The 13,480-nt window shown below is 39.7% G+C and overlaps 1 protein-coding gene across 2 annotated transcripts in view; it reads left to right on the plus strand.

The window, feature by feature from the left end:
* prpf4 (PRP4 pre-mRNA processing factor 4 homolog (yeast)) overlaps positions 1–13,480 on the plus strand; it is a 50,737-nt gene that overhangs the window by 25,135 nt on the left and 12,122 nt on the right. For both annotated transcript variants that reach the window (XM_059994344.1, XM_059994345.1), the window contains exons 8-12: positions 2,770–2,828; positions 3,321–3,444; positions 8,296–8,385; positions 8,836–8,958; positions 11,500–11,607. In XM_059994344.1, coding sequence (XP_059850327.1) covers positions 2,770–2,828; positions 3,321–3,444; positions 8,296–8,385; positions 8,836–8,958; positions 11,500–11,607 — 504 coding nt within the window. The remainder of the gene's footprint in view (positions 1–2,769; positions 2,829–3,320; positions 3,445–8,295; positions 8,386–8,835; positions 8,959–11,499; positions 11,608–13,480) is intronic.

The raw sequence follows: 13,480 nt of genomic DNA on the forward strand, positions 1-13,480 counted from the left end.
AAATCGGACAATGTGACACACTTGTTTAAAAATAGATAGGTAGACAAAAGGTAGGGAGCTACAGGCTAGTTAATTTAGACCACAAGACCATAAGATATACGTTAAAATTAGGCCATTCGGCCCATCGAGTCTGCTCTACCAGACTGATCAGCTCATCATGACTGATCCAACTTTCCTGTCAGCCCCAATCTCCTGCCTTCTCCACATATCCCTTCATGCTTTGACTAATCAAGGGTTTATCAACCTCTGCCTTAAATATATATAAAGACCTGGCTTCCACAGCTGCCTGTGGCAAAGAATTCCACAGATACACCATTCTGGCTAAAGAAGTTCCTCCTCATCTAAGAGGGCGCCCCTCTTCTGAGGCTGTGTCCTTTGGTCTTAGACTCTCCTAACATAGGAAACACCCTCTCCATATCCACTCTATTAAGGCCTTTCACCATTCGATAAGTTTCAATAAAGTCACCCCTCATTCTTCTGAATTCTAGTGACTACCGGCCATGGACCATCAAATGCTCATCATATGACATCAATTTAACATCTAAAGTTAGAAAGAAGCTAGAGTTATGATTCAAAGTGGAAGTAATTAACCATTCAGTAAAGCTGAATTTAAACAAATCCAATCAGTATTTTAGTTAAAATAAATCTTCTTTGACCAATTTGTTAAGAATTCTTTGAAAATGTGCCAAGATGGGTTGGTAGAAGGAAACCTGCATATGTTGGATTTTAGATATCCAAAAAGCATTAAACATGTTGGCACATAAGAGGCTGATGCATAATTTAGAGCTTAAGATATGGGAGGAAGTGTGTTAATATTGAAAACTGGCTGTCACATGGAAAACAACTGCGTGGTTTTCCAGCTGAAGGGATGTAACTAGCGGAGTAACTCGGAGCAGTTCTTGACCTGCAGTTGTTTGCTGTTTACATTAATAATGTGGAGGTGGAAAAGAAATGTAAGGTTTCCAAGTATGCTTAGGTTGGAAAAACAGGTGGAAGAGCATGTTGTGATGTGAATAGTGATTGTGTAACAGGATATACTGTAGATAGATTGAATAATTGGACAAAAACCTAGCTAATGGAGTTTGATGTGAGGAAGTGTGAGATCATGCAGTAATCAAAAGGCAGATAGAGAGACTGAAAATGTGAAGTTCAGAGGGATCATTAGAAAGTTAGCAGGTAGGTCCAACAGGTTATAAAGAGAACTGGCACATGGCCTTTATTACAATAAAGTTTGAGTTTAAAAATAGGGAGATTTTGTTACAGTTGTACAGAGTGTTACCTAGAACCTGGAAAACACAGTTTTAGTCAACTTATCTAACTGGAAGGTATGGTGGTATTGAAGATAGCCTAAAGGAGAATCACCCCAGGTAAAAATTCTGAAATGAAAGGGCTGTCCAATCAAAACAGCCCAGACTGTGTTTAGGTCTATATTTGGTTTCTGAGGGGTACTCGATAGGGTACCTGTTGAGATGTTTTCACTAGTGGGAGAGTCACACACAAGGCAATATAGCTACAGTGTTTTAAAACTGAGGTGCGTAACAATTTCTTTTCTCAGAGAGTAGGGAATTTCTGGAATTCTCTGCCCTGAGAGTGTGGAGGTCGGATCATTAGATACATTTAAGGTGAACGTTGATTTAAAAAAAAATTGTAAGGTTACCCCTCATTTGCAACTGGCACAGAAGAGGAGTTAAGGCTAACATAGCATAGATCAGCCACGATTGTGCTGAATAGCGCAAGAGGCACGAGAGGCCAAGTGATGAAACCAAGTGCAGACTGGGCGTTCGTTTTGAAGGTCACCTATACTCTGCAGTTGCCATCTGAGTTTCCGATCACATATCATTGTAATTCCCTTCTTATTTCCACACCAACTTGTCTGTCGCCAGACAGATTGCTATGAAGAGGGCAAATGTAAACAGAAAGAACAACATCTCATTTTCCATTCGGGTAGCTTACAGTCCAATGGTAATAACATTGAATTTTCTAGGTTCAGGTAACCCACATCCATACTCACATCTGCAGCTAGCTTTATTATTTTCCACCTCACCTCACCTATTTCCTACCTCTTCCCTCCCCACCCCCAAAAAATCTGTTTCCACCTAACACGCACCCCACAGACTACATTAAGCTAGTCACTGAATCGTCCTGTTCACCCTCAGCCCTGGTGCAGGCTTTTAGCCTGGGATGTACTGCACTTTTTGCCTCCATGGATGCTGCTGAGTTTGTCCAGTGTTCATGTTCCAGATTTCAGCATCTGTGGTCTCTCTTGTCTTAGTACCTCTGTTCCTACTTTTTTATTGAGATATGGCATGGAATAAACCCTACCGGCCCTTTGAACCATGCACTCAGCAATTCCCCGATTTAACCCTAGCCTAATCACGGGACAGTTTACAATGACCAGTTAACCTACCAACCAGTACATCTTCGAACAATGGGAGGAAACCCACATGGTCACGGGGAGAATGTACCAACTCCTTAAAGTCAGCGGTGTGAACCCTTGTGCTCACCAACTCCCAAGCTGACTATGGAGCATGCATTTTTACACTAATCCTGCATAAACCTGTTTTACCCTCCTCACATTCCCACCAACATTCCCCAATTTTTATATTCTAGGAGTAATTAACAGTGGTCAGTTGACCGTTATGGGATGTTGAGGGCAACCAGAGTACCTAAGTGAAACCTACATGTTAACAGGGAAACTGTGCTAGTGTTCTTTTTACTTATGTATTATTTGATTAACTCATTCTGATAGTGGTTTGTTCTTGTCTACAGGAGCGGATTATGTAAGCTGTGGGATGTTCCTGACTGTAACCTTATTCGTACACTGAGAGGTAAGCCTCATGTACCACAGTTTGTGTTCCAGAAAGTCCCAAGGCAGTTTATAGATGGGTAAGGCCCTTTGGTTCTTAGACAGATCAAGCAATGCTCTATTACAGCAGCTCTCTGTTTCTAGTTGATTCCAGGGTTTTTTATGACAGCCAATCCTCATGATGATGACTGAATAAAGAATTCACTGTCAGCAACCACAGCTTTCAATTGTATAACAGTTTTTAATTGAACCTGAGATGAGAATTGTCAAACAAAAATTTGTTGCCAAACCGCATGGAGAAATGTTAAAGTGGATGACCAATATCTTACTCAAGTGTTAAGTTATATGGAGAGCCTTAAATGAATGGAGAAGTTAAGGGAGCAGTTTCATATTCTTGGGCCTCAAAGGTTGAAGACACACTCTCAGTGTTGGAGTGATTAAATTCATGAATGTGAGGGTAGTCAGGAGTGCAGCTGCGCACAGTAATTGTTGATGAGATTTTCTGTCTTGGCAGGTCACTGCACGAACGTGGGCGCCATTGTATTTCATCCGCAAGCCACCATTTCACTTGATGAAAAGGACTGTAATATGGCATCGTGTGCGGCCGACGGCTCAGTGAAGCTCTGGAATTTGGAAAGGTTTGTGAAGATTATAGTCAAGGGTGTAACATACATTAAGATTATATTAAGGTGAAAAGTGTTCTGTTGGATTTAAATTGTCTTTCAAATCTACCATCTGAGGTTTATTGATTTACTGCAAATTACTTGTACTTTGTCTGATGAAACACTCAATTTCATGAGCTGTTCTGTTGCTTTAAAATAGCCTTATGCCTATTCAGTATTTTAAAAGTTAAGCCTGTTGTTAACATAATCTATACTAATCAGATCTGCATTTACCATTTTGATCAATTTACACATCACTGAACTTATTTTGAATTTATCCTCTCGCAAGTGAAATTTTAAATAATTCGGTATTGGGCTATTTTACTTCAGTTTGGTTTGCACCGCAGTCTGCTCTTAATGTGCTTTTGTTTAGTGCATTGTTTAATAAAATGTTGACAAATCAAATAAGAGAAATAAGCCTAGCAACACACACAAAATGCTGGAGGAACTCAGCAGGCCAGGCATATCTAGGAAAAGAGTGGAGTCCACGTTTCGGTCCGAAACCCTTCGGCAGGGGTGATTCACAGAAGCTGCCTGGCCTGCTGAATTCCTCCAGTGTTCTGTGTGTGTTGCTTGGATTTCCAACATCTGCAGATTTTCTCTTGTTTGTGAGAGACATTAGCCTACTCAAACCCGCTACACGTTTGAGTAGACTCATGACTGATCTGACCTTTGGCATCAAGTCCACTTTCTTGCCTAACTTAACCATGTATACTTGACTTCTATATTCACCATTAAAATGACAGACTGAAAGTCACTTGAGTGGAGATCTCGAAAAAGTCACAAATGTCTGATAGAAGTTGTTTGCATTCATTCCAGTCTTGTCCTCTTGGTTCGACTTTTCCATAACAGGAATATTAGCATTCCAGCATCTACCTTACCGAACCCACATTTAAATCTTGTTTAAATGTGATCATCTCTTATTCTTGGACTTGTTCTGTTCAATCTTTTTTATAGAACATGCCCTTCATTTCAAGAATCAATCCAGTGAAACTTCAGTGTTTTTTCTCAATCCAAGTATATTGTTCCTTACATAAGGAGACTAAAACTGTGCGCAGTACTTCAAAAGTTTCCCTAAAATTCAATACAATTGCTGTAAAATTTTCTTAATTATTTGTTGTATGTAAATATTAACTTTGTTTTAGTATGGAAGAGCCAGATCTTTTTCAACATCAACATTAAATAATTTTACACCATTTTAATATACTCTCCTATTCTTCCTATCTAATATACCACTTTTCTCATCTTATATTACATTTGCCATGTTTTGGTCAGTTACTTAACATTTCCCTCTGAGTCTTCTTACAGCCTAATTTTCCATCTGTCTTTGTAGTATCAATGCACTTGACCCTTTCATTCACACAGGTGGTGAATTGCTGAATCCCCAGCTCCGATCCTTGAAGCTTCATACTGGCCAATTTGAATATAGTCCCTTTATCACTACTCTTCTTTGTTTAGTAACCAATCCTAATATTATTCTCAACCTAGCAAGTCTGTAAATCTGTACTGAAACCTTTTCTGTGGCACAATGACAAATGCACCACATCCATTCATTTCTCCATTTCAGTTATGCTTGTAGTGTTTTCAGAAAAAGTTTAATAAACTTATTAGGTATTATTTGACTTTTATCAATTTTATTCAATAGTGACTTTGTGTTCTATTATCATTTTCTTATTAGTGGATGTCAGCAATAACAGTACTTGTCATATATCTGTCAGCTGCTGTTAAGCCTGTAATTTCTTGTTTTCACCCCCCTCCCCAACACCCTCCATTTGGTAACAGTCTCTGCATCTTGATGATGTGGAATATTTCTAAATTCCATGTATCAAATTCATGCAGTGTAATGGTTAACATCTACATTTATAATTAGTAACATAAATCTGCACAGATCAAATACGGCTGCAATGTGATTCTGCTTTCTCTCATAACAGATTGAAGTTATTGCAAAGTTTTATTTATTGGTTGATTGAGATACAGCTTGGAATAGGCCCTTCCAGCCCTTTGAGCGGCATCGCCCAGCATTCCCCAGATTTAATCCTGGCCTAATCATGGGACAATTTACAATGACCAAGTAACCTACCAACCAGTTCGGTTTTGGACTGTGGGAGGAAACCCACGCAGTCACGGGGAGGATGTACAAACTCCTTACAGGGAGGGAATTGAACCCAGGTCGCCTGCACTGTAAAGTGTTGTGCTAACCGCTACACTACTCTGCTGCCCTATTTTATTAAACTATTATCTTTCATTAATGCAATTTATTATGTAATGGGATTTGTGATTGTGGAGCTAGTATACCCAATAGAATTTGTATCCACCGAACTTGAGAGCAATACAGTATATCTAAGCCACACTTGGATTTATTCTTTTTATTCTTATTGACAATTAGTGAGCTGTACTTAGTGTTAAGCACTGAAATTCACCAATACCAACCCCCCCAACCCTGTGGCACTACAGCCATCACCTACATCACAGTCTCTCTTGTTCTGTACCCTGTCACGGACCTTTGCTCTCCCCATCCTTTCTGTTTCTTTTTTCTGCTCTGCTGGTGGTGAAATCCGGGTTGGTTCCAACCCTAATTTACATCCATCAATGAAAAAGCAGTAACAGATTGAGCGACACTGTTCAGAGCTGATCACCCGATTAAACTGGATCTGTAGGTGTTCTGGGTTGGAGGGCCAGCTCGCCTATGAAAATCTGGACAGATTTGCAATCTAGTAAGGGGATAATCTCACTGAGAATGGTTTATTTGCATAGTTGTGTTCAATAGGTTTAGCAATTGAGCATCTTAATTTCTTAAGATAATTGGCTAAGAGTCTTGATGAGATGCGAGCATCTGTTAATGTTTCATTTGAAGCTTTTTTCATGTCACATTAATCCAGCATTGACTGTAAAATTCTTTGCTTAGTTTCATGTTGGATTTGGAGAATTTTGAAATGGTAAGGAGTAGTGTTAATGAATGTGAACTTCAGAAAGTTATGTATGAGATGCTGTCATATTTGTGTCAATTCTGTATTAGTAGCACGGTTAATTCAGCTATGTAGCAGTTCCCCTTTGAGTTTGACATTGTGGCTGACATATTTAAATATGTTGATTCCAACTAGTTGAATGAAAGTGTTTGTTGACTGTTTCCAACCTGCACCAAATTGATATGTTTATACAAAACATGCACTACACCAACCCAGTTGTCAGCCTAAACCCACTTGAGCCTCTTACCTGAGCTTGGTGATTGTGGGTTCAAGTTCCCTCCCCACCCCGCAGAGAATCCATTACACAATCTAAGATGACCATCCAGTGCAGTACTGAGGGAATGCTGGTGCTACCCATCGGACAAAACAACCCCTATCTTCCCTCTAGGATGAGTACAAACGATCCCAGGTTATTGTTCTAGTGTGAAAGTTGTCTGTTGATGACCTGAGCACTATTTATCCCTGAATCAGCAACTAAAATTGACTACCATCTCCTTTATTTTAATGTTAGCTAAGGGAACATTGTGCACTCAAATAAACCACCATATTGCCTACAGCAGTGTCTTCAAAATAGTGTTATTGGCTGTAAACCATTTTAGCAGTTGTGAAAAGCTCTACAAAATGCCATGAAGCCCCACTGGGGATGTGACAGTTGCATAGCAATTAGCTCAACACTGTCAATCCCAGCGTCCTCTATGGATTTCCTATATCCTCTCTGGGGACTGCATGGGTTTTCTCCAGGTGCTCCAGTTTCCTCCCTTTCTACAGGGGCACAACTGAGAGCATCCTGAGTGGCTGTATCACTGCCTGGTATGGGAACTGTACGTCCCTTAACTGCAGGATTCTGCAGAGAGTGGTGCAGACAGCCCAGCGCATCTGTAGTTGTGAACTTCCCAAAATTCAGGATGTTTACAAGGACAGGTGTGTAAAAAGGGCCTGAAGGATCATTGGGGACCCAAAACATCCCACCACAATCTATTCCAGCTGCTACCATCCAGGAAGCGGTATTGCAGTATAAAAGCCAGGACCAACAGGTCTGGGACAGCTTCTTCCACCAGGTCATCAGACTGATGAACTCACACTGATTTGAATGTACTCTGTATTACATTGACTGCTCTATTTATTATAAATTACTATGATTGCACATTTAGATGGAGATGTATGTAAAGATTTTTACTCCTCGTGTATGTGAAGTATGTAAGAAATATTCAATTCAATTAAATTCACATTCCAAAGACATATTGGTTAGTAGGTTAATTGTTCATTGTGAATTGTCACGTAATTTTAAATTGTAAATTGCTTCTCATTCACTGCTGTCGAGGGAGGGTCCTTACATTCAACTGATCTCTCTCCCTCGATGGTGCCAGGCAAGGTTTAAACGCAGCAGTTTGTAGATTTGGATTCTAATTCAGGTTTATTATGTGAACTAGTTTTGGTCACTCCTTTCTCTGTTGCTACTTCTGGGTGATTTTTGAATTGGGGTGGCCTGCAGATAATGATCATTGAGCTGAACTGAAATATACCTTTTGATTTTGCGTTTTATATTCAGTGTTTTTGCTCCTTTTTTGTTGTTGTTGCCACTTATGCAAGTTTTTTTTGCATGTGGGGGTAGAGGAAGGTTTTCTTGTTTTTCTTTCAACAAGTTGGTTCCATAATTTGTTTTGTGCTGACTGTAGGAAGACAAATTTCAAGGTTGTCTGCTGCATACATACTTTGATAATAAACGTAATTTGAATTAGTCTTGGGTTAAATCTGTATTGCTGAGCATCACGGCTCAAAGTGTCACATTGAGTCCCTAAATAAAAATAAAATGCATGTCCTTGTTTAATAGCACGTTTCTTTGTGCTTTGATCTTTTGCAGTGATGAGCCAGTAGCCAACATTGAAGGGCACACAATGAGAGTCGCTCGAGTGGCGTGGCATCCATCAGGCAGGTTTCTCGGGACCACATGGTAAGTAGTATCTAATACACAGCATGTGTTAAGTTAGCATTAACTGAACAATTCAAAAGAGACTGAAGATGGCCTGTGTTACATGATGTGTTATGGTTGCTAGAATTTAAATCTACAGAATTTAGTTCTGCCTTTGCTGTTGCATCAGACACCTCATTCTGTAAATCTCTATCTGTTCTCATCATTGCCACATATGTACTGAATGTGTACCCACTCCATCGTGTCTCATGCACTTGCTTATTGGCATTTGTACAAAAAGCAGTAGCTAAATGTCATATTCTTGTGTTAACATGCTAGTGATGTGTTTCTCATTCAGTTAATCATTAGTGGTGTTTCTGCACTCTTGTATTACGTAGCCATTTCCTTACTGTGGATGAGACCTAGATATTTCAGTATTAAGCGATGTTATAGGTAAGATGGTATGTTTTTACTGTTGCTTCTGCTTTTTAGTTATGACCACTCCTGGAGACTCTGGGACCTGGAAGCTCAGGAGGAAATCCTGCACCAGGAAGGCCATAGCAAGGGTGTCTATGACATTGCCTTCCACCGTGATGGTTCTCTGGTGGGAACTGGGTAAGAACAAATTCTACACTTAGTCCAGGCCAATATCCTAATTCTTCAATTAACTGGGAAACCTGATCTATCGTGTTTTTATTGCATGCCTCCTCTGTGTACCGATAACATCATGTTTTCCGGGTTTTCCTCCCATTCATTCACTCAAAGGACAGTAAAAGAATATTTCACTCACCTATCTGAAAGAGTAGGGTAGAGAATGCAATTAGCATTTGGCAAAGTTATAGTACCATAGTAGTATTGGTAGTATTCTAATTTGTTCTGTATTTCATTTAAGTACATAATTTGCTCATTAGTTTGTCTTTTTTTAAATAACTTTTTAAACTATTTCCGTGAAACATCGGCTAATTGGGTCAGCTGCTTAATTAAGCCAAAATATACTGGTCCTGATGTGTCCCAATTAATCTGAATCTATTATATACCCAGTGACTTGGCGTCTTTTAGAATCCCAGGGTATAGTTCATCTGCTCCAGGTGACTTATCTACCTTCAAACCTTTCAGCTTCCTGAGCACCTTCATTGTAATAGCAACTTCATTGTATATAACACTCTTGAATTTCTGGTATAGCCACTCTTGCCTCTTTTACTCTTTATAAATCTGAAAAAAAAATTTGGTCGTCTCTTTTTATATTATTGACTAGTTTACCTTCAAATTTCACCTGTTCCCTCCTTATTGCTTTTTGTGGTTGCTTTCTGTCTTACCACTATCTTACCACTAACTTTTGCTATATTGTTTGCTTTCTTTTTTGCTTTAACACTGTCCATTGTGCTCTCTCTTGCCTCTGTAGTTTCCTGTACTGCAGTATAATACTGATACATCTGATTTTAGCTTCTCCCTCTGAAACTGCAGGGTGAATTCTATCATATTGTGATTACTACCTCCTAAGGTCCTGTTCATTACACAGCCCCAGACCAGAATTGCCTTTTCTCAAGTGGGCTGAAGGCATCTGGTAGTCGTGGTTCACGTTCCTTCTCTTAGGACCCAACAACAGCCTGATATTTCCCAGTCTACCTGAATATTAATATTCTCCATGACCATCGTAACATTGCCCTTTTTATGTTCCTTTTCTATATCCCATTGTAATTTGTATCCCACATCCTGGCTACTGTTCGGAGGCCTATATATAACTCCCTTTCGGCATCTTTATACCCTTACAATTTCTTAACTCTACTCATAAAGTTTCTATGTCTTCTGATCCCATGTTACTTGTTTCCAAGAATTTGATTTTTTTTAAACCAACAGAGCCATCACACCCTCTTCCCACCTACCTGTCCTTTTGATGTGATGTTCATCCTTGGATGTTAAGCTCCCAGTTGTGATCTTTCAGCCACGACTGCATGATATTCACATCATACCTGTCAATTTTTAGCTGTGCTATAAGATCATCTACCTTATTGCATATTACTGTGTGCATTCAAATATAACCATTTCAGTCCTGTATCCACCAAAGTTTTCAAGTGATCTAGTTTAACTTTGCACAAGGGCCTGTCCATCTGCTGTACTGAATGGATTTTTCAAATCCAAAAGAACTCTGTCCCTCAGATTCCCACCCAGTAACTTCCACACCACTGATTTAAGGTTCACCAACCTGTAGTTCCATGTCTTGACCTTGCAGCTCTTCTTAAATAAAGTCATGGCATTAGCCATCATCCAGTCTTCTGGTACCCCTGCTGTGGTTAAAAGAAGCAAAAATCTTTGCTCAGTTTATTCCCTTTCCTCCCACAATATCCTGTGATACACCTAGTAATTTTCTGGGAATATTATCCACCTTTATGCCTTTCAAGACTGCCAACACCTCCTCCTTTGTAATATCAATAGGATTTCACTGTCCTCTTCCCTGAATTCCCTAACTTCTGTGGCTTCTGCTGTAAATACAAACAAGAAGTTTTAAAGTAAGACCCCATCCATCTCTTGTGGCTCCATTATAAATAACTACACTCTTCCTTAAGGGAACTCTCTTCCCAGTTACCTCTTTGATCTTCATCTACTCAGGCAATTTTTAGACATTTCAAAACTCTGCTACCTGTGGCTTAACTCCCACCCTGTCCTATTTACCTATCACCCATGTGTTTTCCTGTCTTAAATTTTTAACTCCTTTCACTGTTCTCAGATTTGCCCTTGCAATCATCTCCAGTCCTATAAACCAGCTGGGTATTTCCTGAAGTCCTAAATAAAATTTACCCATTATCTTCCTTTTCATCTCTTCACCCCCCCCCCCAACAAAAACCTACTCCTCTTTTCCCTTGCCCCAATTTGTATTTTGATGTTCCTTGATAATGACCCCATGAAATGCTGTAGGAAATTTTATTCTAAAACAGGGGTTCCCAACCTGGAGTCCCTAATCCTAATGCCCATGGCAAAAAATTGAACCCTGTTCTAAAGGAACAGTCATTACTTTTAATTGATTATTAAAGGACCAGCCACTGAAATAGAGATTATTCATCTATTAGGGGAGAAGACATTTTGCTTTTCTTGTCAGATTTGGCTGCAATTGTGAATGTTGCCAGAATGACTGACTATTCAGTTTCTCTTTCTGATCAGTGGCCTTGATGCTTTTGGACGTCTGTGGGACCTGCGGACCGGTCGATGCATCATGTTCCTAGAAGGACATTTGAAGGAGATCTACGGAATCAGCTTCTCTCCCAATGGGTAGGACAAGTAAACATGGACTTGAGGGAAGTCAAATAAACTCTTCTCAGGCTGCCAGCTGGCTACAAGTATTGATTTTAACCAATATTTCGATGACAAACTCTGCCTTCTTCATCAGGAATTTTCCCTAGGCACGTATATTTACCACTGGACTAGATGTGCCTAGGCATTATTGTTGTGTGAATGAAATCACTGGAGAGAGTTACTGGTAGATATAAAGCAGAACCTTTATTCGACAAAACAAGGTACAGCAGGCATCTTACGGAGACACTTTCAGTGGAAAGGTCTGCTTGCCCAGTGTGGGGCTTGATATTTATTTGCTAAACACAAAGGACAATTCCATATTTAAAGGTATAGACAATGCTTTCTTTTGAAGCTACATACAAACTTCACACCTTCTGATTTGCATCCATCCCACAGGCGCCAGCAGCGCCTGGACTGGGCTTTTAGGAATCCATTGTCCCAAACTGAATGCACAATACATTTATTTGGTATTTTACGTGCTAAGCATAAAGGACGATTCCATATTTACAAAGTATAGATAATGCTTTCTTTAAAACTACATGCAAACTTCACACCTGGTCTGCATCCATCCCACAGATGCCAGCATCATCTGTGGACTGGGATTCACAGCTTTTAGGAAATGCATTTATACAAACTAAATCCACAATACATTGTCAAGGAACAGAAGACTGGTGGCCAAAGCCATTTGCTAAATGTAAATGACCTAAACCCAAAAATCAGTCTTAACAGGCATCATCCCTGATGAAGGTGGCAGAGTTTGTCATCAAAACATCAGTTAAAGTCGATTTATTGTACCCAGCTGGTGGCCTGAGAAGAGTTTATTTGTCATGTCATTTGGGAAAGTACTAGATCCTTTTTGAGAAAAGTCTTTGACAAGATAAAACCTGAGAGGTTATGAGAGACTTAAACAGAAGGATAGCAAACTGTTTAAAAAGGAAGGGTAGAGGGTTAGAAAAGGCTTTTTCAGAGTTGATGATAATGTTACTTTGGGTTCAAAACAAATATAGCTTTTATTCTCTGTATACTTTGAATTATTTCTATATTGGATTTGGTGCGATGAAGGAAACTTCAGATTATAGAAAACATAGAAACAGAAAACCTACAGCACAATACAGGCCCTTTGGCCCACAAAGCTGTGCCAAACATGTCCTTACCTTAGGACTACCTAGGCTTACCCATAGCCCTCTATTTTTCTAATCTCCATGTACCTATCCAGGAGTCTCTTAAAAGACCCTATCGTTTCCACCTCCACCATTGCCACTGGCATCCCATTCCACGCACACCACTCTCTGCGTAAAAAAAGCTTACCCCTGATGTCTCCTCTGTACCTACTTCCAAGCACCTTAAAATTATGCCCTCTCATGCTAGCCATTTCAGCCTGGGAAAAAGCCTCTGACTATCCACATGATCAATGCTTCTCATCATCTTATACACCTCTATCAGGTCACCTCTCATCCTCCGTCACTCCAAGGAGAAAAGGCTGAGTTCACTCAACCTATTTTCATAAGGCATGCTCCGCAGTCCAGGCAACATCCTGGATTGCACCCTTTCTATGGCTTCCACATCCTTCCTGTAATGAAACAACCAAAATTGAGCACAGTACAGATTTCCCCCGCTATCCGAAGGTAGAGTGTTCCTATGAAACAGATCGTAAGCCAGAATGTCATAAAGTTGAATAAGCAATTACCATTTATTTATATGGGAAAATTTGTGAGTGTTCCCAGACCCAAAAATTAACCTACAAAATTATGCCAAATATCACACAAAACCTAAAATAACAGTAACATATAGTAAAAACAGGAATGATATGATAAATTCACAGCCTTTATAAAGCAGAAATACTTTTCTG

The sequence above is a fragment of the Hypanus sabinus genome, chromosome 18 (genome assembly GCF_030144855.1).
Source record: "Hypanus sabinus isolate sHypSab1 chromosome 18, sHypSab1.hap1, whole genome shotgun sequence".
NCBI classification, from domain to species: Eukaryota; Metazoa; Chordata; class Chondrichthyes; order Myliobatiformes; family Dasyatidae; genus Hypanus; species Hypanus sabinus.